The sequence below is a fragment of the Mus caroli genome, unplaced genomic scaffold, assembly GCF_978045245.1.
Source record: "Mus caroli unplaced genomic scaffold, Mus_caroli_1 scaffold_9, whole genome shotgun sequence".
Classification (NCBI taxonomy): Eukaryota; Metazoa; Chordata; class Mammalia; order Rodentia; family Muridae; genus Mus; species Mus caroli.
In genome coordinates, this window is record NW_028227264.1 from 92,413,682 (window position 1) to 92,438,698 (window position 25,017).

Sequence of the window (25,017 nt, forward strand, 5' to 3'; positions counted from 1 at the left end):
CCATCCCTCTGTCCAGTGATCATGTCCTTATGATCAAAAACTGTGGGTTACATGTCTTGGACTCAAGTTTCTAACATGCTTTTTTAAAATAAGAGGCATTCAGTAAGTCTTTTCAAAATGTTGTTTATTTATTAGGGGGCTACCACTGAACATGTATGAAAGTCAGGACAAGTTGTGGGAGTCAGTTTCTCTACTATGTGGGCTCCCGAGCACAAATTCTTGTCCGGTTTGTTGGTGAGTGCCTTTATCCAGAGGAGCCATCTCAACCAGCCCCAAATCTTACTTTGAAATGAATATTTGTCAATTATTTTAATGCGTGTGGCAGTGAACAAACGCATAGACAGTTGGCACTCAACAAATACCTACCAAGTTTAATCTAAAAATCAACTAATGAACACGAAATATGTGGCCCAATACAGCTCAGGAAATTTTAAAAACTGAGTAAGATACAGATCCTAGCCTCAAGAATACTGCAGTCTTGGAGAGAGAGGGAGGTTGAGTTTGTTGGTTGGTTGGTTGGTTTGTTTGTTTGTTTGTTTTTAAGTGCTATTAAAGTGCAAAAGCAAGATAATCCATGAGTCAGTAATTCACAGATGGAAAACCAGATGCTTTCAGCATCCACATGAATATTTATGAAGTCCTTAAAGATTTCTCTGTTTAGAAATAGAAAGCAATGGACTATTCACCAAGGGCCAAAAGTTCTAGAAGGAGATGCAGGTTACAGAGAAATCCAATTTCTACTCGTTGAAAAACAGGAGGAATTTGAGGGAGAAAAGTTGAGTCTCCAAAGGAGAAGGAAAGTGGTCCGCTGGAGCATTGCCCCAGAGCACTGTATGGAGGTGAACAGGGGTCAGGTCCTGCAGTGCTGTTCTAGAACCTGATCTTTTCCAACCACAAGAGCTGGCACGCATCTCTTGTCCCGTCTGCTGCTCTAGCGATGTTTTGTGGGAAGCTTGAGGATAACTGCATTGGGAGTGTTTACATCAGAGATGAAAACTGCAAAAGCATAGATCTGCTTTCTTAAAGGTTCATTTTATTATTATATGTGTATATGTGTGAGTGTGTAGGTGTGTTTGAGTGTGAGTGTGTATAAATGTGTATCTGTGTGAATGTGAATGTGTGTGTGTGTGTGTGTGTGTGTGTGTGTGTGTGTGTGTGTGTGTGTACTACATGCATGCCTGGTGCCTGAGCCAGCTAGAAGAGAAGAACACCAGATCCCCTGGAACTGGAGTTACGGACCCAGGTACTCTAGAAGAACAGTCAGAGATCTTAACCACTGAGCCAACTCTCCCACCCCTAACTCAGCTCTTTTTAAATGATCTCTTTGTGAAATATTAGGTGGGATAAAGCTGATTGTGTCACAGCATGAGTGGAATGTGTAAAATGATGGTCAAGACATAATTTAAGCTCAAGAATGCTAAATATTTTATTTTAACTGTTTTTCTTCCTTAAATTTCTCCACTTTTCACAGTGTTTATTAAAGAAAACTATAGCAGGGGAAAGACCTCGGTTAATATGATCTGTGCTTATGTGTAAGTGTGGGGCGGGGCACAGCTAGGGTTTAATTCCACATTAGCACTCAGAAGGTACAGACTAGGACAAAACTGCAGGGCATTGAAATGATTGAAATGGTCCATGTACAGAAATAAACTAAACCAAGGGGCAAACACCCAGCATGCGCAACTAGGGAAGAAGGCAAGCACCCCTGAGATCCTTAGGGTTCCCATTCTATACAGAGGTCAGGCCAAGAGCACATGAATCTCTAAAGCGGACTGGGTTACAGAAGCGACTGTCTGCTCTCATTAAGTCAATTATCAGAACAAAGAAACATCGCTTATACCATGACGTACACAGAAGCCCTTACGAATAGTTTCAGAAGTCAAAACACTGTTCAACAGCAGGAAGCCAGTCTCTCGATAGGAACTTCCAGGTTGTCTTGTGCTGGGTAAATCTTTTCTTTTGTTTTGTTTTTCGAGACAGGGTTTCTCTGTGTAGCCCTGGCTGTAATGAAACTCACTCTGTAGACCAGGCTGGCCTCGAACTCAGAAATCGTGCTGGGTAAATCTTGTTCCCAAGTGGAAATGTTCCTTATTTTACCGTGGCCCAAGCACAGCATTGTCTCAAATAGAGATTCTCAACCTGTGGGTTGTGACACCCCTTGTGGGTGGAACAACACTTTCAAAGGGATTGCCTAAAACCATCAGCAAGTCCAGATGTTTACATCATGATTCATAATGGTAGCACAGCTACAGTTATGGAGTAGCAACAAAAATATGTGTATATTGTGCCCATGAAAGCCAGGAAAGGACATTGTTGAGCCTCTGAAACTAGAACTATAGGTGGTTGTGAGCTGCCCAAAGTGGGTCCTGGGAACTGAACTTGGGTCCTCTGGAAGAGTGGTAAGTACTTTTAGCTCCTGAGCCATCTTCCCAGTTGCCCAAAGTACATTATTTTTACATCAATATGACACCATGTTCTTAACAGCTTATTAATAAGCATTAGAATCAAATGAAGACACAACAGTACTCTTAAAAGAAAAAGCATGTCAAAAGTATTAAAAAAATCTGTCACATACATACCTTGAGGATTCTTGCTTCTAGATTTCTGACTATGTCTTGGCAAATGACAGACACAAAATATTGGTACAGTGCAAGAAGAGGCAGAACCTACCAGGAGAAAAACATTCTTTGTTTTAAGATATAACTTATCAACTTAATAGACCAGCAATCCAATTTTGCCAAACATTAACTATAGAATGTGTTACACAAATATCACAATTTCCAAATGAGCAAAATAAACTGTTTTGTACAAGTGAAATGGTCTGCCTAGCTACATTAGTTAACTTTCTTATTGGTGCAATAAAACATGTGTCATGAGTAACTGAGGGAAGGAAACGTTTACCACAGCTCTAGTCTGGGGGGTCCAGGCCATCCTGGGGCAGAGGGGCGTGGCTGCAGGAGCATGAGGCAGCTGGTCCACACTGCAGCCTCAGTCAGGAGGCAGAGAGATAAATGGTGATGCTCAGCCTGCTTTCTTGTAGAATGAGTATTTTAATAAATCCCAACGTGGGGTTCTTTCCTGCTTTTGACCATTTGTGTTCTAGATGAAACACACGCACAGCCTTAATATTTTGATATGCTCAATAGCTGGGTGATTGCCTACTACCCATGCTGTTAGAATCCACTTTCCCATCCATAACTCTGAGTTACTATTTACTAACTCTTATGTTCCACCTTGGCTGCTCTTAACTCTAATGAGTCAGCCCTCTGGGTTCTCTTGGCACAGAGCCCAGGGCGCTCTCCTTGCTTCTCTCCACCATGGTGGCTCCTGTCTCCTCCTGCACACTCTTCTAAGGCATGGTGGCCCTTTCCTTTCCTCCTCCTCCTTCCTCATGGTCCCAAACCCAGGTCACCTAAACCCTACCTATGCCTCTTCTCTCCAGCTATTGGCTACAGGTATCTTTATTTACAAATCAGAATTAACTGGGGCCAGGGTCTCTGTTTTGGGGCACCCAAGTTAACATTAGAATACAAACAATATTAGGCCAAACCCACTCCACTTTCTCCTTTTCATTTAGTTCAGGACCCCAGTCTGTGGAATGTCACTGCCCGAATTTAAGGATCGTATCTCTATTTCAGGTAACCTCTCTCAGAAAGTCTCTCACGTATATGCCTAGAGGCTTGTTTCCATGGTGGGTCCCAACCCTATCAAGATGACAATTACCAGCATATGCTTCCTAATTTTACTAGACCTTGAAGATGCTACCAGAGAGTTCCAAAACCAAGTCATTTGTGACCCCAAAGGGGTGGGGGGGGCAAGATCTCAAGTACAATTAATTCTCTTCTTTTAAAAGTAATAGCAATGTAAATGTGTGAGGGCTAGAAAACATGCTATTAAAAAATGTAGATCTACGCTCATGCCCCCTCTTACTTATCTACGAAGTGTTATCTACAATATCTTCAGTCAGTACCTTTCCGTGGCCAAAGAGTAATGTGCCTCATCTCACTGTTGAGTGAGAACAAAAACTCTGCTTGGTCCCAGCCTCTACAGAGCACAGAGTCAACTGGCTAAAGCCAAGCTCTCTCTTCACTTAGTATTTCATTGTCTTAACGTTAAACCCACAGCCCAGTAATGCTTTCAGCCTTGTGGCTATGTGAATGGCCACAGACTACAGACCAGTATTTCAGCTGAGCCATCGGAGCAGGGGATGGTTTGGCCTAGATATTGGAACAGCTCCTGATCTCAACTCAGACCAGGAGCTTCCTTCCTGCAGCTGCACCTGGCAAGCAAAAGGTGGGATTCCATACTTATTTTACCTTCTCTAGACAGAGGGGTGAGCCAAGGGCCTTGCTCATTTTAGGAAAGAACTCTACCACTGTACTATGTCTCCTAACATCTTTGACTTTTATTTTTTATTTTAAGATGTTTCTTAATAAGCTGGCCAGGCTAGTGTTTTAGTTACCTAAAATCTGAGGCAGGCCTTGAACTTGTGGCCCTATAGTCTCAGGCTCGTGAGAAGCTGGGATTATAGACCCAAATCAGCAGACCTGAATGAATCAAATTACTGTCTCAGAGCAGAGTCTGAATTTTACAGAAGTCTCATTTGCCGAGAGGCTTTTTCTCACGGACAATGTAACACAGAACAGAAATTGCTTACTGCTTCTGTCTGGTTGGGGGACATCGAATGGTGGGTCAGTTAGAAGCTACAACCAGTAATCACTTTTGTAAAAGATTAGAATTAGTTTTAAATGACTTTGAACATAATACACTTTTCGACAATTATGCACTGCAAATGTGAAACAAAACCTTTTTCTACAATTAATGCAGCACAAAACACCAAGAGCAATTACCTCTGAGATTTAGTTTCTTTTCTTTAATGAGAAATAAAAACACACTATTTTATTGCTGCCTATTGCTCAATTATTCAGAAAAAAAAAACATTCTCAATTTCTGAAGCTGTAGAGGGAAAATGTCGCATTTCTTTTTTAGCACCGTGATATGTGTTGTATATGAACATGGGGAGGCAGCTGGGGGCTCCCCAGGGGATGGAAGCGTATCCCAGTCCAGATGTGAACTGCACTACAGGAAACAGAGTATCATTGTTTGGGGTTTTTTTCCTTAAGTAAGCAAGTCCTTGCCAAATCTTCCCAGTGTTGAAAGCACTGAGAACCCTCTCCACTTCTTCACTGGGTTTTATAATTCAACAATTTATATCCATGACAATAAGTATTTGTAATATAAGAAGAGAGTTGAATTCTATATCAATCCATATCTACATATAGAAATAGATATATAGACAGATAGATAGACAGACAGACAGACACAGACAAACAGACATATAAACATAGGTATGAAAGTAGATATGAAAGCTGTATGAACAACCAGAAAAAAAAGAAAAAGAAACAAATGTAAGAGGGGAGTAGATATTTTTTAAAAATGGACAGAAGTGCATACAATAAAGGAGAGATGGAAGAGAGAAAATAAAACCTGGCCAGTGTCTAGAGCATATTAATTTATTCTTAAGTTGACACTAACTTCAAGTTTGTGATATATACTTTGATTTCTTCCACCCAAAGGGGGGGGGGAATAAGCTGTTTTTGGACATTGGGGGTTCTAGAGACATTGAGACATGTTTGCCTTTTATCTCACAGTTATCATTTGTTGTTCTTAGATGAATCTATAACAGAGAATACATAGGCCATGGTAAAGGGAAAGAAGAGTGAAGTTGGAGAGCACAAAAGAACACAAAAATCAGACACATGACACAAAGAGGACCGGCAGAGACTGTGGAAAACCAGTCTTAGAAGTATAGGTAAGAATCCAAAGTATGATTTTACAAGTTGTAACCATATGTACATTGGCAAAGTCTGCAAAGTAGAAGCTAAGTTAGAAAATGTCTTGCAGTAAGCGAAGAGGCTGTATAAGTGGGGGAAGTAGCAGAACACGCATGTATGAAAGTCTCAGTGGGGAGGTGCAGGGTGCAGAAGGTTAAAGCAGGAAGGAGAACAGGGACTCTGGGGATGTGAGGAGGAAGCTCAAATAAAACAGACTGTGTGAAAACTCCATAAGAAAACAGGACACTTGGTAAACTAATTACAAATAATAATAATAATTAATAATAATAATGGAAGAGTTGTAATGGAGGTAGCCTACGTGGGCAGATAAAGACTTCTGTCCTAGAAGTCATAGGTTCTCAGTGGAAAGCCTGATGCTGAGGGAAAGCTAGCTCCCTGCAAGTCTACAGACAGCACCCTAAGGGTCCCCCAAAACAAAACAGGCATTTGCCACTGCAGTGGGGTGCTTACCAACTAGACGGTGAGGCCCTGTTGATTAAGATACCATATGTTACAGTCATAGCGCATAGACAAACCAAGCTGGAAGGAAAATGGAAGGCTCCTCCTTGCTGGTTAGCCCTTATAGTACCAGAGGCTGCTAGGCCAGTGGCTGGGGCTCAGACTGCATGCTAAACTACTGATCTGCCATAAACGGGGTCTCTGGTGGTACGATCATGGCAACTCTGTTACAGGGGTCACCAACCATTTTCCCATCAGAATTGAGACGTGTTACACCAGAAGGAACTCACATCCAGTACCCAAAACCCAGGAAAAAGCCTGTGGCGACAGAGTCACAGGCCTGAGTGGGGAAGCTACTGTTGTTTTGCTAAATGAACACAGTGCACCTACCTAGTTGTGTTCTAAATAACTACATTTGTCCTCTACATGAGTGCTGCTGTCAACTTTGCTCAGAGAATCTTCTTTTTGCAGGGGGACAAGGCATAACTGGTCAAACTCTTGAGAATAAATGACAGTTTAATGCTTAGGTATAGATGGGACATCTGTATTGGCTGTAGAGTTCAGAGAGCACTACGAAGGAGAGGTAGAAAAAAAAAGTAAGCCTTAGAGGACAGGGGAGAGTGTTATGGAATGCTGTCTGGGCATGGGGTGGCCATGGCACCCCTGAGACACAGCAGCTGTGATTACTTGTACAAAACCTGCACGTGATTGAACCCAGGAACACTTCATCATGGCGAGGGAAGAGAGCCATGAGGCCCCACTTCTCCCTGAGGATACACAGGCAGTTAGGGGTAGGTAGGACAGGAGAGTTTCACAAGCTCTAAGGATCAAATGATGGTTGGAGTTGGGTAGGGACATTTTCTTCAGTGGTGTAGACACTGCTAAGGTTCTACAGGGTGCTGTAAATAACCTCTCTCCTCACTGCTCCTGTTGCTAAGCAACCCTAATGAAATGCACTGAGTCATTTTTTTTAAAAAAATCCATGAAAACAGAAAAATATGATCAGAAGACATCATGAAAAAATTACAATAAAAAAACATTATCCCATCACTACCCATAGGTAATTAGGAGCTATTGGTCTTACACATAACTTACTATGAGGTTGTACTTAGCATAGTGCAGCTCACGGATGACGTAATACAGGCTTGCGATAACACTGCAGATGTCGGCCCTGAATTTGTCCGAGAAGAGCTCGATGCCGGGGAGGAGCTGGGTGATTTCGTACTGAGCATAGCTACGTTCGGCTTTGGGATGTGGGAGCGTAGTGCGGAGCAGACTCTGAGAAGTGAAACAAAGAGCCACATACAGTATCTCACCCGCGCCAACGAGCAAGCAAAGACAGGCACGGCTGCCACTTCCTGAAGGGCACTGTGTGAGCTCTGGGTGGGGCACGCCACAGTAAACAGTGCTTATCCATATTATCATCATCATAGGTTCCTGATGCTGTTGTCACTCCAGGTGGGCTTTGTGAGTTCCACTATACTAGTACACTTACTGTTTTCAAACCAGATATCATTGTATTATCATTTGGTGGGGCCTGTGTTGTATGCTGCTGGTAAATTCTGTGTGAATAGTATCTCATTTAATCCTCTCCTAACATACTCTTAGAACAAAGGTTTGTTATTTCACAAGTGAAGGATTAAACAATTAATCTATATGAGTTTACACGTTAATGATGGAATAAAAAGATTCCCAGCCATGTCTATTTAACTCAAAACACTCTGGTGACCAGAGGAGAGATGGTAATTGGAGTCTAAACGAGTCAGAGGAGATTCTAAACCAGTGTCTCTTATGTAACTCATTGCAACATGTTAGGTAAGAAGATATATTGATAAAACCAAAATTTATATTTGGAAGTATTTCTTTGATTATTTTAATGCTTAACCATTAGTTGAAGACAAAACATTATGAAGTCATTTAATGCATATTATCAAGAAAGTTTTCCAATTTGATTATTACTAACAGTATAAGGTATCCAATTTTCAAGGATGAATAAGTTTGTTGGGAATTTGAATGTCTCTAATTTGCTTTGTAAAACCACTTTTAAAATGAACAGACAGAAGTTCTCCCTGAGAACTAGCTGCAATCGTGCTGGAAGGTGATATCAAGCTTGCAAGGGAGTAAGACAACTAAGATTGCTGCCTAGTTATAACATTCACAAGCTACAACAGTGATCAACGTGGCACAATACACTCAAGGGTGGAATGGTGGCATTCATAGCTCGGCAGTAACCAACAGCTCCGCTGGACTTAAGGCCTGCTCGACAAGAGGGAAATCTAAATCATGCCTGAGACAGGAAACCCGGTCAAATCCCCAATGCTGGTGAGTCGTGGACCTTAGGGCAGCACCTGTCACTGTCACTTTACTGAGTCAGCATAATTCCCAACTGTGTTCTACTCATACCCAGGAGAAATCCCACAGGCTCCCACCCATAGACAAAGAACGGCAGGTAAGTGAGGAATACTGAGAGTGGGAGAAACAGTCTTCCCAAGGAAGAGTTCCTTCATTTGTTATCCACTACTAAGAGGTCAGTCTTGAAACGACATACATACAAATAAGAGTAGAGGGATTCAGGAGGATATGTATAGGGGGGGCGGGGTAATTTAGGAGAGGATGGAATTAAGAAAGGGATGAAGGAAAGTGATATCATTTTATTTACCTTTTAAATTTTTAATTAAAAAAATTAACCAGCTTCTAAGATAACTCTCATAGGCTTGTGCTCATTTTAGGTACAGCGTTACTAATGTAGTGATATTTAATATTACATTAAACAAGAAGCTAACCCTTTTTAATCGTACACTTTGTAGAACATCAACAATATAAATGAGGGGCTGAATAGCAAGCTAAGGTGTGGCATGGGGAGCAGAGGCAGGCTACAGCTCCCTTTACACTTTGCATCTCACACTCCCCTTGCAAACACACATACTGGAACATTAAAAAAAAAACAAAAAACAAAAACAAAAAACCAAAAAAACCTATAAAGTCTGCTCTTAAATTTAAAGAAGGCCTTTCTCAGAGAATTTATCTATCCAGATTTTAGAAGCCATCAGCCAACTACAACACACAAAGCAAGGGCATTTTTCAGTGCATGAAAGCAAACAGGACCCTTGGCAAAGGCACCCCTGGCTACATCCTGACTCTCTGATGTTGTGATTCAGATAAAAACTCCTTTCTTCTTCATCGAGAAATCTTGAGAAACACCAACACTCCTATGGCCTTAAACCAGTTTATCTCTGGCCGTCACTTTATGACGCTCTCTCAGGAGGCCCAGCACAACTTTATTTATAGAGATGAGGTAACCCTGGCAATGGTGTGGCGTCAAACAGACTGGCTCTATGCTGGTAACTAAGAGAGCGCCTACTGAGCATAGGAAACTCAGTTTCCCTATGTGAAAAAGTCTACCCCTTAGAGGAGGAAAGGGACTGAAAGGGGACTGTTCTGTGCTAATGAGGAGGGCGGCACCAGCCAAATGCAACCCTCACAGGAAAGAGCCCAGCACAGCTCATGCTACCTCCTCCTCGCTACCTGCAAGTTTTAGGCACTGGATGAACTGCACTTGTTTACTAACATCACTCCAAAACAACAACAACAACAAAAAAAAAAAAAAAAAAAAAACAGCAGAACCATTACCTGGAAAAGCAATGCAGACAATATACAAGAGTTGATTCGTTTCTTAACATTCGCAGTCTTAATAAACCTAAACAAAAGTAAGAAAAAACAATTAGTAGACAACATTCCAAAGCCTCTATATTTGGAGCTATGTCTGGGACTCAGAAAACATTAGTGGGTGGGGGTGAGAAATGTATGCAATAAAACTTAAGAAAAAGTCTAGAAGAAAATGAAAAGTTACTCCAAATCCTACCACTGGCAATGCTTTGATTTTCTTCTAGACTTTTTCTCTTATAGTTGCACACAAAGAGACAAAGGCTTGTGGATATTAAGATTAAAATTATAACACAGATACTCTATATATGAATATATTACATAAGCCACTTTTCTATTTGTGGATTTAATAAACTCTATGATTATTTAAACAACTATAGTGATTAATTGTGCAGACGTAGCATACATTAAAAAAAAAACTCAGTCTCAGAAGATTTTTTTCTTCAAAGACTAAGGTAAATGTTGTAAGTTAAACTTTGCGAGTGTATCTTGTTAATTCTACTAGGCAAATCCCTACAAGTGCAGATTTTGGGGGAAAAAAGAACAAGAATAAAACAGAGGAATGAGAAGGTTTCCCATGGATGTCGTTGAATAATTGCCCCCAAAGGCTGTGGCCATATGGCATGTTGCTGCTGATAACATTAAGCCTTTCCAACCAAAATGAAAGTCACATCTTTCCACTATGATTGTCTCCTGTTAGGTCCCTTGGACCAGTTTGCATTTCCTTTATGTGACTCTTGCAACCTGCCTTTGCAGCTATAAACCAAATTATCTTCTCTTAAATCTTACTTAGATAAATAAAACCAGGCAGCTGGCTCGGCTTGTGAATTCTTCTGTGTGGGTGTGAGAGGTGGGACTCTGCACTCACGAGTGTCCTCTGCCCTGAGAGTATGAGAACAGTAAAGTCCCTGTGGACTCATGTCTTCCGTGGAAGTCACACTTGCAGCTGGGAACAGCTTTCTTGCTTGGAATCACTGGGAGATAATTTCCGAGAATCCAAGCTAAGGGTGCCCTCAGCAATGACTGTTCCTTCCCGGGTGCCAATCCTCCATTCTCGATTTGTAGGTCACACTGAACTCTACCAAGTCACAGGTCAGCTCTCTGTGTTCACGTGCATGTGTGTTTGAACGTGTGTATGTATCTGTTTGGCTTTCAGTTTAAGGACCCGTTCCTTCCCAGGGATACAAAGTCAAAATTGATAGATGGTAATATTTAATACTGTTAGGGGAATTTATTACTTTCTCTACTTCCAAAAGTAGCAACTTTGTGAAAGCCAGAAGATGTTTTGCCATTCAATATGCTATATAGCTCAGAATACAGTGTAGAGTTTTCTTCATCACACCCTTTGGATGGACGAAAGAAGTGACTGCAGAAGTGATATCTCTCCTACCCTGGACTTTTGGAATTTCCTACATTTGTGTGAGTTGTTAACGGTGCACACAGCATTGTGATGAACATGTAGAAGGCTGGACCACGGCCAGAGAGACATGTGTACCATAACCCTGACTGACAACTTGGGAAAATATTACTATTTATGGCAAAAGAAGGTATGCAGATGCAGTTGTATTAAAGACCTTGAGGTGGGGTAAATATCTGCAATTGTCTTGACAGGTCCAGTGTAAAGGATGGTACTTGTACTAGAAGGACCAGGAGGACTGAGAAGCAGAAGGAAATATGAGGATGGACATTAAGGTCAGAGAGGGCTGGAGCAAAGGGTGGAAAAAGAGCAAGACATTAGTAGTATACTGTTGATTGTAAAGCTTAAGATAGGTCCGTAAACCACAGGATGTAAAAGGATCCTAAAGTGGGAAAGACCCAGGGAACGGACTCTGCCCTGGAGTTTTCAGAGGAGTGGCGACCCCTCAATGCCTTGACTTTAGGATTTCAGAACTTCCTAAGTGTAAGACAATAAATGTGAGCTTAGGATGGGTTTGTAGTTCAGTGGTCAGTGCTCACCTGGCATGTTAATCCTTAGCACCAGGGAGCTACAGAAATGTGTTTTGTTACAACAGCAGCAGGGAACAAATGCTACCATGCCATAGGCGGGGAAACTCGCTGTTATGACTCCCGGTGACCTTAGAACACAGCACACTAGGGAGGCACTCAAATGGAAATGATTTAACAGGTCAGGGATGAGCCCTTGTCCCACATGATTTGTGGGGTTTTGTAAGAAGAAGAGATTTAAAATACGGACAGATCTAGAGAGACAGACATGTGAGGAGCAGACGAAAGTGACCGCCACACTACAAGCCACGGGGGAGGGCTTGGGAAGGCATCAGCCCTGTGTCACTCTTCGGCATCAGGTCTCTAACACTGTGACTGTGACAGGTGTCCCCCATAGCAATGATGCCAGGGACCATGGCTCTGTTACTCAAGTACTAGTGAAAGCTAACGCCATACTTGCACCTGGGAAGCTTCAATAAATCAAGGTCTGTGCCTAGGAAGGACTCATCTCCTGGGTCCAAAGAAATGTCACAGGAGGAGAGTCATAAATAAAAATATCACAAGATGAGATTGCATCACCCTAAAGGTGGATATAACCTTGGAGGAAGCAAAGGTGGCCAGGGGCTGGGGTGAGGCTCGCCCCTCGCTCACACTCACTGCGCTATCTTCGCTGTGATCATTGCCCCTTGCAAACACCCCCAGATGCCAAATTTCGATAGAAATTCTTCACTGTAGTCTTTGAAACCAGGAGGTGAGGAGCTGCTGGGGGCACCGGGGAGGGAGGTGCCAAATTCTTTCCAGTTGTGCAGCACATCTGGTTTTCTGAAGATGTCATCCAGAGCTTGGCTCCAACATTTAAAAGCAGCCCTAAGACAGAGAGAACAGTGAGCGGGACATGCCCTGGGGCCAGGAGTCAAACCAGCCTTCTGGGAGGAAAATCCAGAAGCAAATGTCAGAGGATAAAACTACGGTGATTGCTCCTTGTGACGGCCTGTTTCGGGTCACGTGATAGATGAAGTAGAGCAACGCCCGTGCTATGATAGGACTCACATTATGAGAGAAAAGGTTTTTCCTAATTTTTTTTTAATCGAACAAACAAAAGTGTGTGCCTTTACAAACTTCTGGGATGATACCTTTTCTTATCTGCAAAGAGGAGGAGGCTTCCAAGGGAATGCAGGGACTGAACTTTAAGGCTCCTTTGATTGCTGGTTTGGAGAACATCTGTATTTTTAATCAAGTAAAAGAACAAATGTCAGTTCAAAGGAAAATATTCCCTTTATGTTTGCAAGAATATTCTTTAACTGCATTATTTCTTAACTGTGGAGATTGCAGTGGGGAAAAATAAAACCCTCAAGCTAATAGTGTTTTCAAATGCCACATGCTATATATAACCAGAGAAAGAGCAAACGGGACTCTGTTTGAACACTGAGGGATTTGAGATTGAGCTAAGGCCCCCAGAATTACAGAGTGAAGCCAGACAGGAAAAGGTGGTTAACGAGACTTGTTGGGGGAAAGGCCAGAGATGTAAGAATGAAGCTGAAATTTGGTTTTCTAAAGAGGATAGACTGGGAGCCTCAAGAGAAAGTAGTGCCTAAATTCTAGAGGCCCCTGAGCGCCACTTGGAGAGATAGAGATTGCACTGTAATGGACAGAAAGGTCCAAGGAGGTCTGAAAAGATCCTAATAGATCAGATTTTTCCTTTTACCTAAATGGGGTTGGGTGGGGGAGTAGAGAGAGTACTGTATCAGCTTTCTAATAAATGCATAAATAATTAGGGTTGTCTAGCCAGAAGAAAGCAACAGATATGTCAGTACTTTCCAATGGTTGCAGCAATAGATCCTAGAGGGCATTTCTGAGACCTCAGACAGGGGTTTCCTGCTCTGTCACAAAGAGGTATCCACAGGAACATGGCCAATAACAACCGGGGATGCAGGATGTCTTGCCAAAACTTGTCCCACAGTGACCAAAGAAAGTGAGGTCCCTATTCATGAAGTCCACTATCTAACTTTATTTTATAAGGGTTTCTTTTTAAAGTATTCTTGTTTGATTTCTAACTGCCCTGAATTTCCCAAAAAATATAGCCATTGTGGTGCTTGGCTTTGTAGAGAGCCAAACTCACAGTGCTGATTAGAACTTAATTCGACGATATAGCACACCTGTGTCAATCTACTCCGGTCGTCATGGAGACTCCTCGGGCGGAATGGGAGCACATGTACTCTCACATTTATATATTAGACCATGGGATCTAGCTACAGAGTTGCTCTGTGTTCACCCTTATTTTATCTTTACAGCTCAGTAATGAACTTTCAGAAATCACATACTACATATGAATTGCCGGTTTTACTTTAACAAGTACTTGGAGAATTATACAATGTCTGTAGCAGTGGGGAGGGGCGTCACTAGAGAGAGTGTCATACAATATGGGGAAGGATGCACTACTGGATTTGTAGAAAAGCTACATCTGAGAGAAAGATGTGAAGAGTGAGATTGTCTGGAACAAAGCAGGAATACTTGGCCGGGCCATCATGCTCAGAGGAACTTCTCAGTTCCAGCAAGACAAGAACAGGGCCTGAGAGGTGGCCTAGGACCTTGCAGTGGCCAACAATAATAGCCAGGTGGGTCATAGCAGGAGGCTGGGGGGAAGCTTCTGTCTCTAGAATGTTCCAGCATAGCCTAAATGGCTGGGATGCATTTGAGTTCTTTCATCATTATTAATTTTTTTAATTCATTTATTATTAGTGTTTATGTATTTGTGTGTGTGAGAGAGGGGGAGGGAAGGAGATGGAGAGGGAGAGGCAGAGAAAGAGAGCGAGGTGCTTACAGGTGAGCACATCCTATGACACAGAATCCATGTTAAGGGCAGAAGATAACTGTGGAGTCGGTCTCCTTCCACCTTTAGATGGGGGATTGAACAAAGGTCTCTGCCCTTGCGCAACAGCACTCTTACTGACTGGGCCATCTCATCTCTACAGCCCTCGCCCTATTCTTAAAGGTAACATTTCAGGACCAGATGCAATCTCACATTAATATTGACAATCATACTGACAACTTGTAAAGGGACTAGCCTCACCAATAGTTTGGTAGTAGGAAGAAATGACCAGCCCCAGCTGTGAGAAGGGAAGTTTGCTTTTCTCCACGGAGCTAAAAACTCGGAAGTTTTCTTGAGAAAGGTCGGGGGGTGTTGGCATGTGCATCTCTTCCGTTCCCAGGCAAAACTCCACCTTTCCTGGAGTAAATTTTGAGTTGTCCATCCCTCCTCTTTCATCTAAAGGTATGGGGGGGAAAGCAAAAGGTTAAAGGGGGAAGAAAGGGAAGATAGGAAGGTAGAGGAAATGTTAGGGAAGGATGGGTGTTTCAGATGGACATTTCTAAGAGCAGACAGATGCAGTTTCTTAGAACTGGGGGTCCAGCATGAAGTCTGAAAATTGCAGTTGTTCCAGTGGATGGGCTCTATACCTTCATGTTTTAAGAAAAACACTACAGAGGGGCTGCCATGCAGGCTAAGGCACTACAGGACAGACAGACAGACTACAGCACTATAGAGGGGTGGCTGGCAAGGCTAAGGCTGAGCTAATATTCTGCTTTCTTCTGCAAGCTGGGGAAAGTTTGAGTCTGCCTTCATAAAAACATAGTTTCGCATAGTTAAGTTTCTAGTTCATCTCTGGGACAGAAACCTCTTGTAGAGAAGCAACATATATGGAGCTCTGACGTGAAACAGGAAGAAAAGAATGGAGAAACTCCATCTTGTTAGAAGATCAGAGAACACAAGGAGAAAACGGGCCAGGAAAGCATTGAAAAGGAGCCTAGGGAGAAGCTATGATGGACACCGATGTCAACAGCCTGAGCACTAGGCGTGAGCTACTAAGAATGTCATTCCTTCTTAGAATAGGGAACAAAACACCCATGGAAGGAGTTACAGAGACAAAGTTCGGAGCTGAGACTAAAGGAAGGACCATCCAGAGACTACCCCACCCAGGGATCCATCCCATAAACAACCACTAAACCCAGACACTGTTGCTGACAGGACCCTGATATAGCTGTCTCTTGTGAGGCTATGCCAGTGCCTGGCAAATACAGAAGTGGATGCTCACAGTCATCTATTAGATGGAACATAGGGCCCCCAATGGAAGAGCTAGAGAAAGTACCCAAGGAGCTAAAGGGGTCTGCAACCCTATAGGAGGAACAACAATATGAACTAACCAGTACATACACACACACACACACACACACACAAACACACACACACACATACCCAGAGCTTGTGTCTCTAGTTGCATATGTAGCAGAGGATGGCCTAGTCGGCCATCAATGGGAAGAGAGGCCCTTGGTCTTGCGAAGATTATATCCCCCAGTACATGGGAATGCCAGGGCCAGGAAGCAGGAGTGGGTTGGTTGGGGAGCAGGGTGGGGGAGGGTATAGGGGACTTTTGGAGAGGAAACTAGGAAAGGGGATAGCATTTGAAATGTAAATGAAGAAAATATCTAATAAAAAATTTTTTAAATAAATAAAAGAATGTCTCGGCATCCAGTGAGTTGCCGGATGAGCTGGGAGAACGGTTCTAATGAGTTCTCCTGGATTTTGTAACTCATGTTTATGCATCCATAAAATACTTAGCAATTGGAGGTTGTGAATGTGGAGAACCAATTTAGCATACCAATTGAGCTAGGCTGGCTGGCCACTGAGCACCAGGAGCCACTTGCTCAACTTTGGTGTTAGCAGCATGCTCAGTTTGACGTGGGTTCACTCCTCGAGCTTGTATGAGAAACGTTTTACCTGCCGAGCTATCTCCCCAACACCCACTTGTCCTTACTCACCTGACCTCCCTTGTTCCATTGGCTGACCCCCTTTCTCCCCTCTAAAGCCTCCCTCCTGCCTTCATGCTGTATACATTCCAACATCCTTTTTGACTTCCTCCTCAGTCCCTGTGAGAGACATTTTGTGGATGCTTATTCTAAAGGGTATCGATTTCTTTGAGACTGACAACTGGCACCTGGTAAAAGGCTCTGTGCAATCATCTTTTACTACTTTGCAGGTTCTTCTCTCTTCCACCTTTCTCCACTTGCAACCTCTTAACATTGGTTAGGAGAGGAAGGTAGACAGAGGGAAAGGGGGCAATTATTGTCAGACTACTTCCTGCTGGTTAGGTGCATCAAGTTCTTTAGGGCAAGTTTGATCTTCACTGTCAGGATATCTAATTTCTTCTTCTTTGTGAACAACTACTTAACAAACCACAACCAACAGCAACCAACAACCAACCTACGAACCAACAACAACCCCACCCTGCCTCTTGGGACCTTAGGATTTATAAACCCTCTGAAGAGCCCTAGAACTCCAAATGTCATACAATCACAGAAACTATTTGCAGCTGGCAAGATCATGCCTCTGCTAGAGCACGAGGCAAATCATAGTCAGGTGATGCGAAGGAACACCGTATCCCACACTTGGGATTAAAATGAAAACATCCTCCCATTTCAGTGTCTTTTAAAAGAAGCCAAAATTCTCAGTCTAGCTCTTCTTAACTTGGTATGATGCAATCATCTCCTGAATGAAAATAATTATAGCTCTACACCTGCAAAGAAAGCTCCAAGAACTACGAGGCGTGGAATCAAAGCTTTAGTGGACACTCTTTTCCTTTATGTGCACTCTACTACAGGAAGTTGGCTAAGTGAGCAGAAAGTTTAAAAGCAGTCAGGAATGTGTGTGTGTGTGTGTGTGTGTGTGTGTGTGTGTGTGTGTGTGATAGAGAGAGAAAGAGAGAGGAGAGGGAGAGGGAGAGGGGAGGGATGAAAAATGGCTGCCAGGGGAAAGCATGCTGGGAAAAGAGGATTATGAGTGTGGAACACTCAGTGGGATGATATCCAGCATAAGTACAGATCAAGGGACAGAAAATGAACCTTTACCAAGGGGCCTCTCTTCCCAGCAATGGCCGACTAGGACATCTTCTGCTACATATGCAGCTAGAGATACAAGCTCTGGGGGTACTGGTTAGTTCATATTGTTGTTGGACCGATAGGGTTGCAGACTCCTTCAGCTCCTTTGGGTACTTTCTCTAACTCCTCCATTGGGGGCCCTGTGTTCCATTTTATAGATGACTGTGAGCATCCACTTCTGTATTTGCCAGGCACTGGCATAGCCTCATACAAGACAGGAGAATGCCAGGACCAAGAAGAAGGAGTGGGTGGTTAGGGGAACAGGGCGGAGGGAGGGTATAGGGAACTTTCAGGATAGCATTTGAAATGTATATAAAGAAAATATCTAATAATAAAAAAAATGAACCTTTACCTTGTGTCTGTGCAAGAAATAAAGAAAGCAGCTTTCTGCTGTGTCGGACCGATCTGTTATGATATTTGGACTTTTCCAGGGTCTCTCTGAAGCATCTCAGAGTGTCACTCACATCCAAAGGCACAGAGACAAGCTGTTTGGCTAGTTTCTGCTCTGAAATAGAGGAGAACATTGCCAAGGGATGAGAGCAATACCAAGCCAATGAGTCACCAGACAGTTCTAACTCAGAGACCTCGGCCCAGACTCTCAGTTGCTGAATTCAAAAGCTTCAATCTGTAGCAGGCATTTGACACGTAGATGAATTTTTTTCTTAGCATATTTCAAAGTTTTGAAATTTTTTATTCTTATGAAATGCAAATAACTTTAGATCTTGCCAATTTTCCTTATGAAGCCTCCTACTTTTTCATAAAAAATGAAATAATCTACTCTTTTTCAACAGCCTCTTCAAAGCCCAGGTGCCTTGGGAAACAGACGAAAGGAGTTAAAAAAAAAAAAAATCCTGGAGACTGGCAGCTGATCTCAGAAGGGAAGAAAAAGGCAGCTGAGGCCCTGTGTGGGTCTGGAGTTAATCAGGTACTCTGGCATGAGATAGAGAGGGGATCCCGTGGGAGAGATGCTGCTTGGTCTCTGGGCAGTGAGAGTGGTCCAGGAATTGGACTGGACTTCAGATGGGCTGCACACAGATGAGAGCTATTGGAGAGTGGACTTACATACAGGATTCCAAATTGAATACCTAAGGATTTACTTCTTCAGTAAGTCGAACAAGTAAAACATCCCTTAAAAACGTTAAGATTTTGGCAATGTAGACACTTCCTAGTTAACAGAACACTAGGAGGTTAAAGGACAGGACCACCTCTCCTAGCTGACTAGATAAGGCTTTCCAACACCGGAGAATTAACGACTCATTTGCAAAGAGAATCTGATTAAATGATAAACTGAAAGAAGTAAAGAAGACAGAAATAAACAGAGGCAGGAAAGGGTACACTGATACCTCTCCAGCCAGAAGTCTAATAAATTACTATGATTGGTTGAATCCTTAAAACGACCACAAGAAATGTTGGCCATTATTACCCTTATTTTACAATAAGGCATGGAGGGGCCTGGCAGATCAGCATCATACTCTGGAATTCAAGGAGGTGGTCCTGAGGATAGAAATATTTTGAGCCAGGACAAACATAAGGACAAACAGACAGTAGGATGGTGGGGAGTTAAAGACACAGTGAGTAGACTCTGCTATCCCATTGAACAAAAGGGTCCACCCCAGTGCTGAAGCCTTCATTAAAGGTGTCGCCTTTATTATCTGCATTGCAGAATCAGGGACTTGTTTCTCAGACGGACTCACACATACAATGGGTATCTTAGAAACGTTAGGTACCAGCTGCATTCGTGTAGGGCATAGCACAAAGAGGCACAGTGGCTGAGAGACTTTCTCCTACAACATGAGCACTGTGTTATTTCCCTTGACTGAGATTTGTGACAAGGCTACCAGGGAGATCAGCTGGGAAGAAGGGCGGATGACTCTTGCTCATTCCATGGAAAATAAGGAATCAGAGGAAGCCTGGGAGATTTGGAAAATATTCATCCAGTCCCTGAAACCAGGTCTATCTGCCCACGGAGGCCTCGCTCTAGAGAGTCGCAATTCCCTCCAACTTCAAGGCATCCATTCTCCCCCTCTGTGAAATCATTCCCAACAGCATTCTTGCCGTTATTTCTCCCATCTTTAAAAATGAAAATGCTCTCTCCTTTGGGTCATTTTCCATCAGGCTGTCTTCTATTTCTCTGTTCCAGTTTATACCAAAATCCCACCTCCAAAAAACAGCTGCCAACACTCATTGCTTCCCATCTCCTCAAGAACTCACCTCAATCACATGTCTCCCCTTTAGAACCAAGTCCATCTCCAGCCTACAGGATCACTCATACTGGTTCTTTTGGCTTTCTCAACCCAACCTCTCAGCCTTGGGACCCCAGGTATCATGCTTAGGTGCCTTTCCTCCCTTCTTAATTTACACTTCGCCCCCAGAAAGATCATCCTTGGTCTTGTGTTTAAACAGCAATGTTCTGGTGGATCCCAAATTTTTGTCTCTGGCTCCAACCCCTCCTGAAACCCTCACTCATCTATCTAAAGGTTCACATTGCTATGAGTGCAAGAGACAAACTCAACCCCAGCTGACATGATCCCAGCCTGAATTTTGTACACAGGTGCATGCACACACACACATACACACACACACACACACACACACACACACACACACACACACACACACAAAGCATCAACTCTTTCCAGTCTTTCCCATCTCAGTAGAGAATGACTTCATCTTTACAGATGTTCATCCAAAAGCTAGAACCATCTTTAACTCTTCTCCTTCCAGGTCTCAAATCAACTCCACAACAAATGGTAGACTCGCCACCACCCTTCAGAAAACCTCTCAAGTCTCACCAGCTCTCAAGAACTCCTTTCCACATCCACTATGACAAGGGCCGGCTACTTCCTTTGGAATTAAAACAATTGCCTCATAAATTGCCTCCTCCCCTGTAACCCAGCTATGCCTACTATACACCTCCAACACAGTTTCTAGATGATTCCTTTTAAAATGTAAACTCTCCTGTGTCACTTGTTGATCCAAACAGTTCTGCTCTCTCTATCACCTTCAGAAAACACTATAATTCTCAGAACAATCATATGGGAGCCAACTCCCCAGACTGTGCTGCCTGCCTCCTACCATTTCTGCCCGTCTCATCCATCACTCATGCTTCCAGTCCACAGGCTTAACACAGCTGCCTCACTTTGGTTTAGAATAGTGGTTCTCAACCTATGGATCAGGACCCCTTTCACAGGGGATACATATCAGATATACTACATACATATCAGGCATTTACATTAAGTTGCATAACACTAGCAAACATTACATTTATAAACTAGCAATAAAAATAATTTTATGCTTTGGGGGTCATGATAACATGAGGAACTGTGTTAAAGGATTACAGCACTAGGGAGGTTAAGAACCACTGCTCTAGAATATTCTTCTCTCTGGTATCATACGTCTTGAGTTCTAAACTCCTTGAGATTATTTCTTAGCTATTAACTTCTCAGTGAGGCCTTCCTCCATCCCCCTTTTAACAAAGCATTTCTCATCCCAGACTATCTCCAAATCACTGTTGCATTCTGACATACTGTGACTTACTTGCCATGCACTTGGGTGAGGTTCATTGAAGACAAAGACTTTGACCATTTTGTCACTACTATACCCCTAGTATCTGCTATCTGTTACATGATATGTGCTCAAAGAATTCTGTTAACAAGTTAATGACTGCAGGTCTTCAAAACTATATGGCTTGGATGTATTTTATTAGGAATTTCTTCTGTGAGCTAATCTCAATCATCCTGCCTCAGTCTCCCACTTCTGTATTCTCAGCAAAACACATTCTGTATTCCTCATATGCAATCTCTCACACCCCTATCTTTATCTACAACAACACCACGGTCAAGTCTGTAGATTTGTTCTTTGTCTTGCAAGAATTCATTAGCTTCTAGTTTTATCTTCTGCTTAGAGACTGAGATCAGAGATAGAAGATAAGCAAATACCTCAGTCAGTTCTGCCTACTATAACAAATTACCATAGGCCACATGACTTATAAGCAAAAGAAACTCAGCTTCACAGATGTGAATGTTGGAAGTCTTAGACTAGGCTGCCAACATGCTCAGGTCCTGGTGAGGGCACTCTCTCCTGATTGCTGATAGCTACCTGATAGGTGTCCCTATCATGTCACAAAAGAGACCTTGTGTGCTCTCCTGTGCTTCCTTCAAAGGACACAATTCCACCTGTGAGGGCTCTACCCTCATGACCTTGTGACCTCATGACCTACTCACCTCCTAAAAGCCCTGCCTCTAATATCACACTAGGACAAGAATTTCAGCACATGGATGTTGAAGAATCAGAAACATTTGGCCTATAACAACAAGCCAAGAAAAATCTGAAAGCTTTTACACATTGGTCAGAAACACAAACGCATCCCAAATGCATGGATCCCATGCTTAGATGAAGAGTTACAGAAAATTAACAACTATTGAGAGAGGGCATCTGAGTCTTTTCCAGGGCTAACCACTCCCCAGTTGGTTATTCAATACCAGTCGGCATCCCTAAGAATGTTTAATACATACAAGAAACACTAATGATTCAATAGGTTGCATTTATATTCATTTGTGTGTGTGTAACAATAATTTTAGAAAGAGGTCATAAGCTTAACAGAGGGGGGATAGAGAAGGGGTTGGAGGGAGGAGAAATAGTGTAATGTTTTAATTTTTAAAATAAATAAAATAATTTGGGAGAGTTACTCTCTCCAAGCTTAGCTTTTAAATATAAATTACATTTTGTTTATAACATTTACCTAGGAGGGTTACTGCTTTAAGTTTTGTGTCAAGAATCTGAGAAAGTGTCTGTTTTGAAATAAGCATTTCATATAGGGAGACTTACATCACTACAGCTATATACACATTTTTAAAACCCACGTTTTTCTGACATAGCAACTCTGTTTAGCAAGATGGAAGTCCGACCAGCTTACATCACCTAATGACATTACGGGCCTTTACTTATCATTCGCACACCAATGAAACTGCCCAGTGATGCCCTTCTCATAGTTTGTCCCTGTCGTGAAGTGTCACATGACTACATATATGGAACACTTATGCATACTGGGCATCATGTCAGGTGCTGAAGGAATACAACTGACAGGCTAAACCTTGAAACTGTAATTAAAATAGAGGTCTGAATGAGCTTGCCCTGCTGATTATTTGTCCTTATCCAACCTCTACTGATAACTGACTACTTTTCATATTTTTCCAAAACTGTTTTACTTTTTTTTTCATTTCCTTTTCCTTTTTTTTTTTTATAAAGAGCTTTAGCACACCTTTTCCCTTGTAACCTAATTAGGGTTCTGGTGGTGGTAGGAGTCGGGGTGGGGTGGCTATCTCCGTTTCCAAGAGATATAACGGATCAAAGCAGAAAGAAAACATCATGAGCTCAGGCTCGCCCCCATGGGTCTCTCTCAAGGGAACTGCCCTCTGAAATTTTCCACAGATCATCCCAGAAACTATTTGAAAGTCCTTAATAGTATTTCAATAGCTTGACATGGAGAGGGAGAAAGAGGAATGTAGGCGGTGGGCTATTATGCATTTCACTGGACCCATGTAGCAAGGAAACGCTAATCACACCTGAGTGTTGGGTCTACCAAGGAAGGAACCCTGAGAGGAAGATGAAGTAGGCCTTCTACACACTTGATCATATCCATCCCAATGCCCAGAGACATTAATAAAACATAGCTGCCAAAGGCTGAAAATTACAACGAACCTAAGGACTCACCAGCCCGATCAGAGAACTTAAAATGTCAAATCAGATCAAGACTCAAGATAGAGGTCATGGACAGAATGTTCAAAAAAAGCCACATCTAAGGTTATCTCCCAGATGGAACTTAGTGAGCGAGCAAGTTACCCTCCACCCAAGAATAACCTATAAAGCAAGCTAGTCTCACTTCTTCAAACCCTGCTGAGATTATAACAAATTACACATGCATTATTAAACAGTTGAAGGGAGAATAGGATGCTGTTAAATAATGAGAACACCAAATGTTTCTAGGCTCTGGGGCATCACAATATTTGTTGTGAAGAATTAAAAGCATTACCACCAAATGTTTTTGTGCCACAAGAAATTCTGAGGTCCTAAAAGCAGTGATCTGGTGTGGAACCTATCATGAGTGGACTTTGCCTTATAAAAGAAAATTTTAAGCATTTCATAGAGATATACCCAAGGCCCAACACAGTTATAAGCATGTTAATGAGCTGAGTTCAAGATGCTAAGAAATTTTTAGTGTCTTAAACCGAAAAGCACGGACCAAATATGCTTCTAGCTACATGGGTCTCAGATTCTTTTCAAGAGATTTAAGTCAGAAGCCAAGGTTGTAATAGCTCAATATAAAACCTGTGAGTATGTTGGTTGTGGTGGAATTACCATACCACCTCAATAACTTAACATAGAGTGCTTACCTCATATGATCACTTAAAAATACCAACTTATTTCTCGAGTGCTGTGCATTTAGAGATGACCACAGCCTAAAGCACACAGTGCCAAACAAGCTTGATAGCCCAGCAGATGGAACACTTAGCCAGACTAGGGCTTGAATAAAAAGGTCCCTCTGCTTACTGGTAATGTTTTCTCTTCTTGTCTGTAATGTGAACACAACAGTATCTACCTCCTAAGGCCATAAAAATAAAAGAATCTATATAGAGTTCCAGCTCGGTGTTACCATTGCCATATAATACTTTCACATTTTTACTTCCTCTAATCACAGCTCACACAGTACATCCATACTTTCAACAGAGTTGCAAATCAAAAGGACACTGTATGCCAACTTCACCTGCCTTCCCTTTGCTCCCCACTTACCCACCCCACCCCAACTGCCTACATAAGTACAGTTTAATAACAGGCAACAAGCATGCTTTCAGACAGACCACATCCTTCACCAATTAGTATCTGCTGGTGCACGGAGCTATGATTTTCCCAGCATGCTATTCTTCCCCACTTTGATGGGAGTCATTGTTTTGATTACAAGCATGGCTGGCACATTTTCTCATGACTTTAGACATCCAATTCTTTATAGAATGGAGAGCATGGTAGTAGTTGTATTATATAAGGATCCTACAACAGGAGACATACTCCATCCCACAAGGTTTGTAGACAAATCTAAGAAAGGAAGACTCACTGTCCTTGATGGGAGCAAGATGATGCTCTAAGTGAGCCTGGATGCTGAGGAAATGCTCATCTCAGAAATCCCATAGAG

At 42.4% G+C, this 25,017-nt stretch overlaps 1 protein-coding gene across 1 annotated transcript in view; it reads right to left on the reverse strand.

Moving 5' to 3' along the window:
* Window positions 1–25,017, reverse strand: part of Cfap54 (cilia and flagella associated protein 54) — a 284,591-nt gene that overhangs the window by 131,093 nt on the left and 128,481 nt on the right. Inside the window, exons 40-46 of the mRNA XM_021174289.3 lie at window positions 18,184–18,336; window positions 14,971–15,165; window positions 13,034–13,121; window positions 12,558–12,767; window positions 9,924–9,990; window positions 7,389–7,571; window positions 2,580–2,666 (exon numbers count right to left, since the gene is read on the reverse strand). Of these exons, the coding sequence (XP_021029948.1) occupies window positions 2,580–2,666; window positions 7,389–7,571; window positions 9,924–9,990; window positions 12,558–12,767; window positions 13,034–13,121; window positions 14,971–15,165; window positions 18,184–18,336 (983 nt within the window). The remainder of the gene's footprint in view (window positions 1–2,579; window positions 2,667–7,388; window positions 7,572–9,923; window positions 9,991–12,557; window positions 12,768–13,033; window positions 13,122–14,970; window positions 15,166–18,183; window positions 18,337–25,017) is intronic.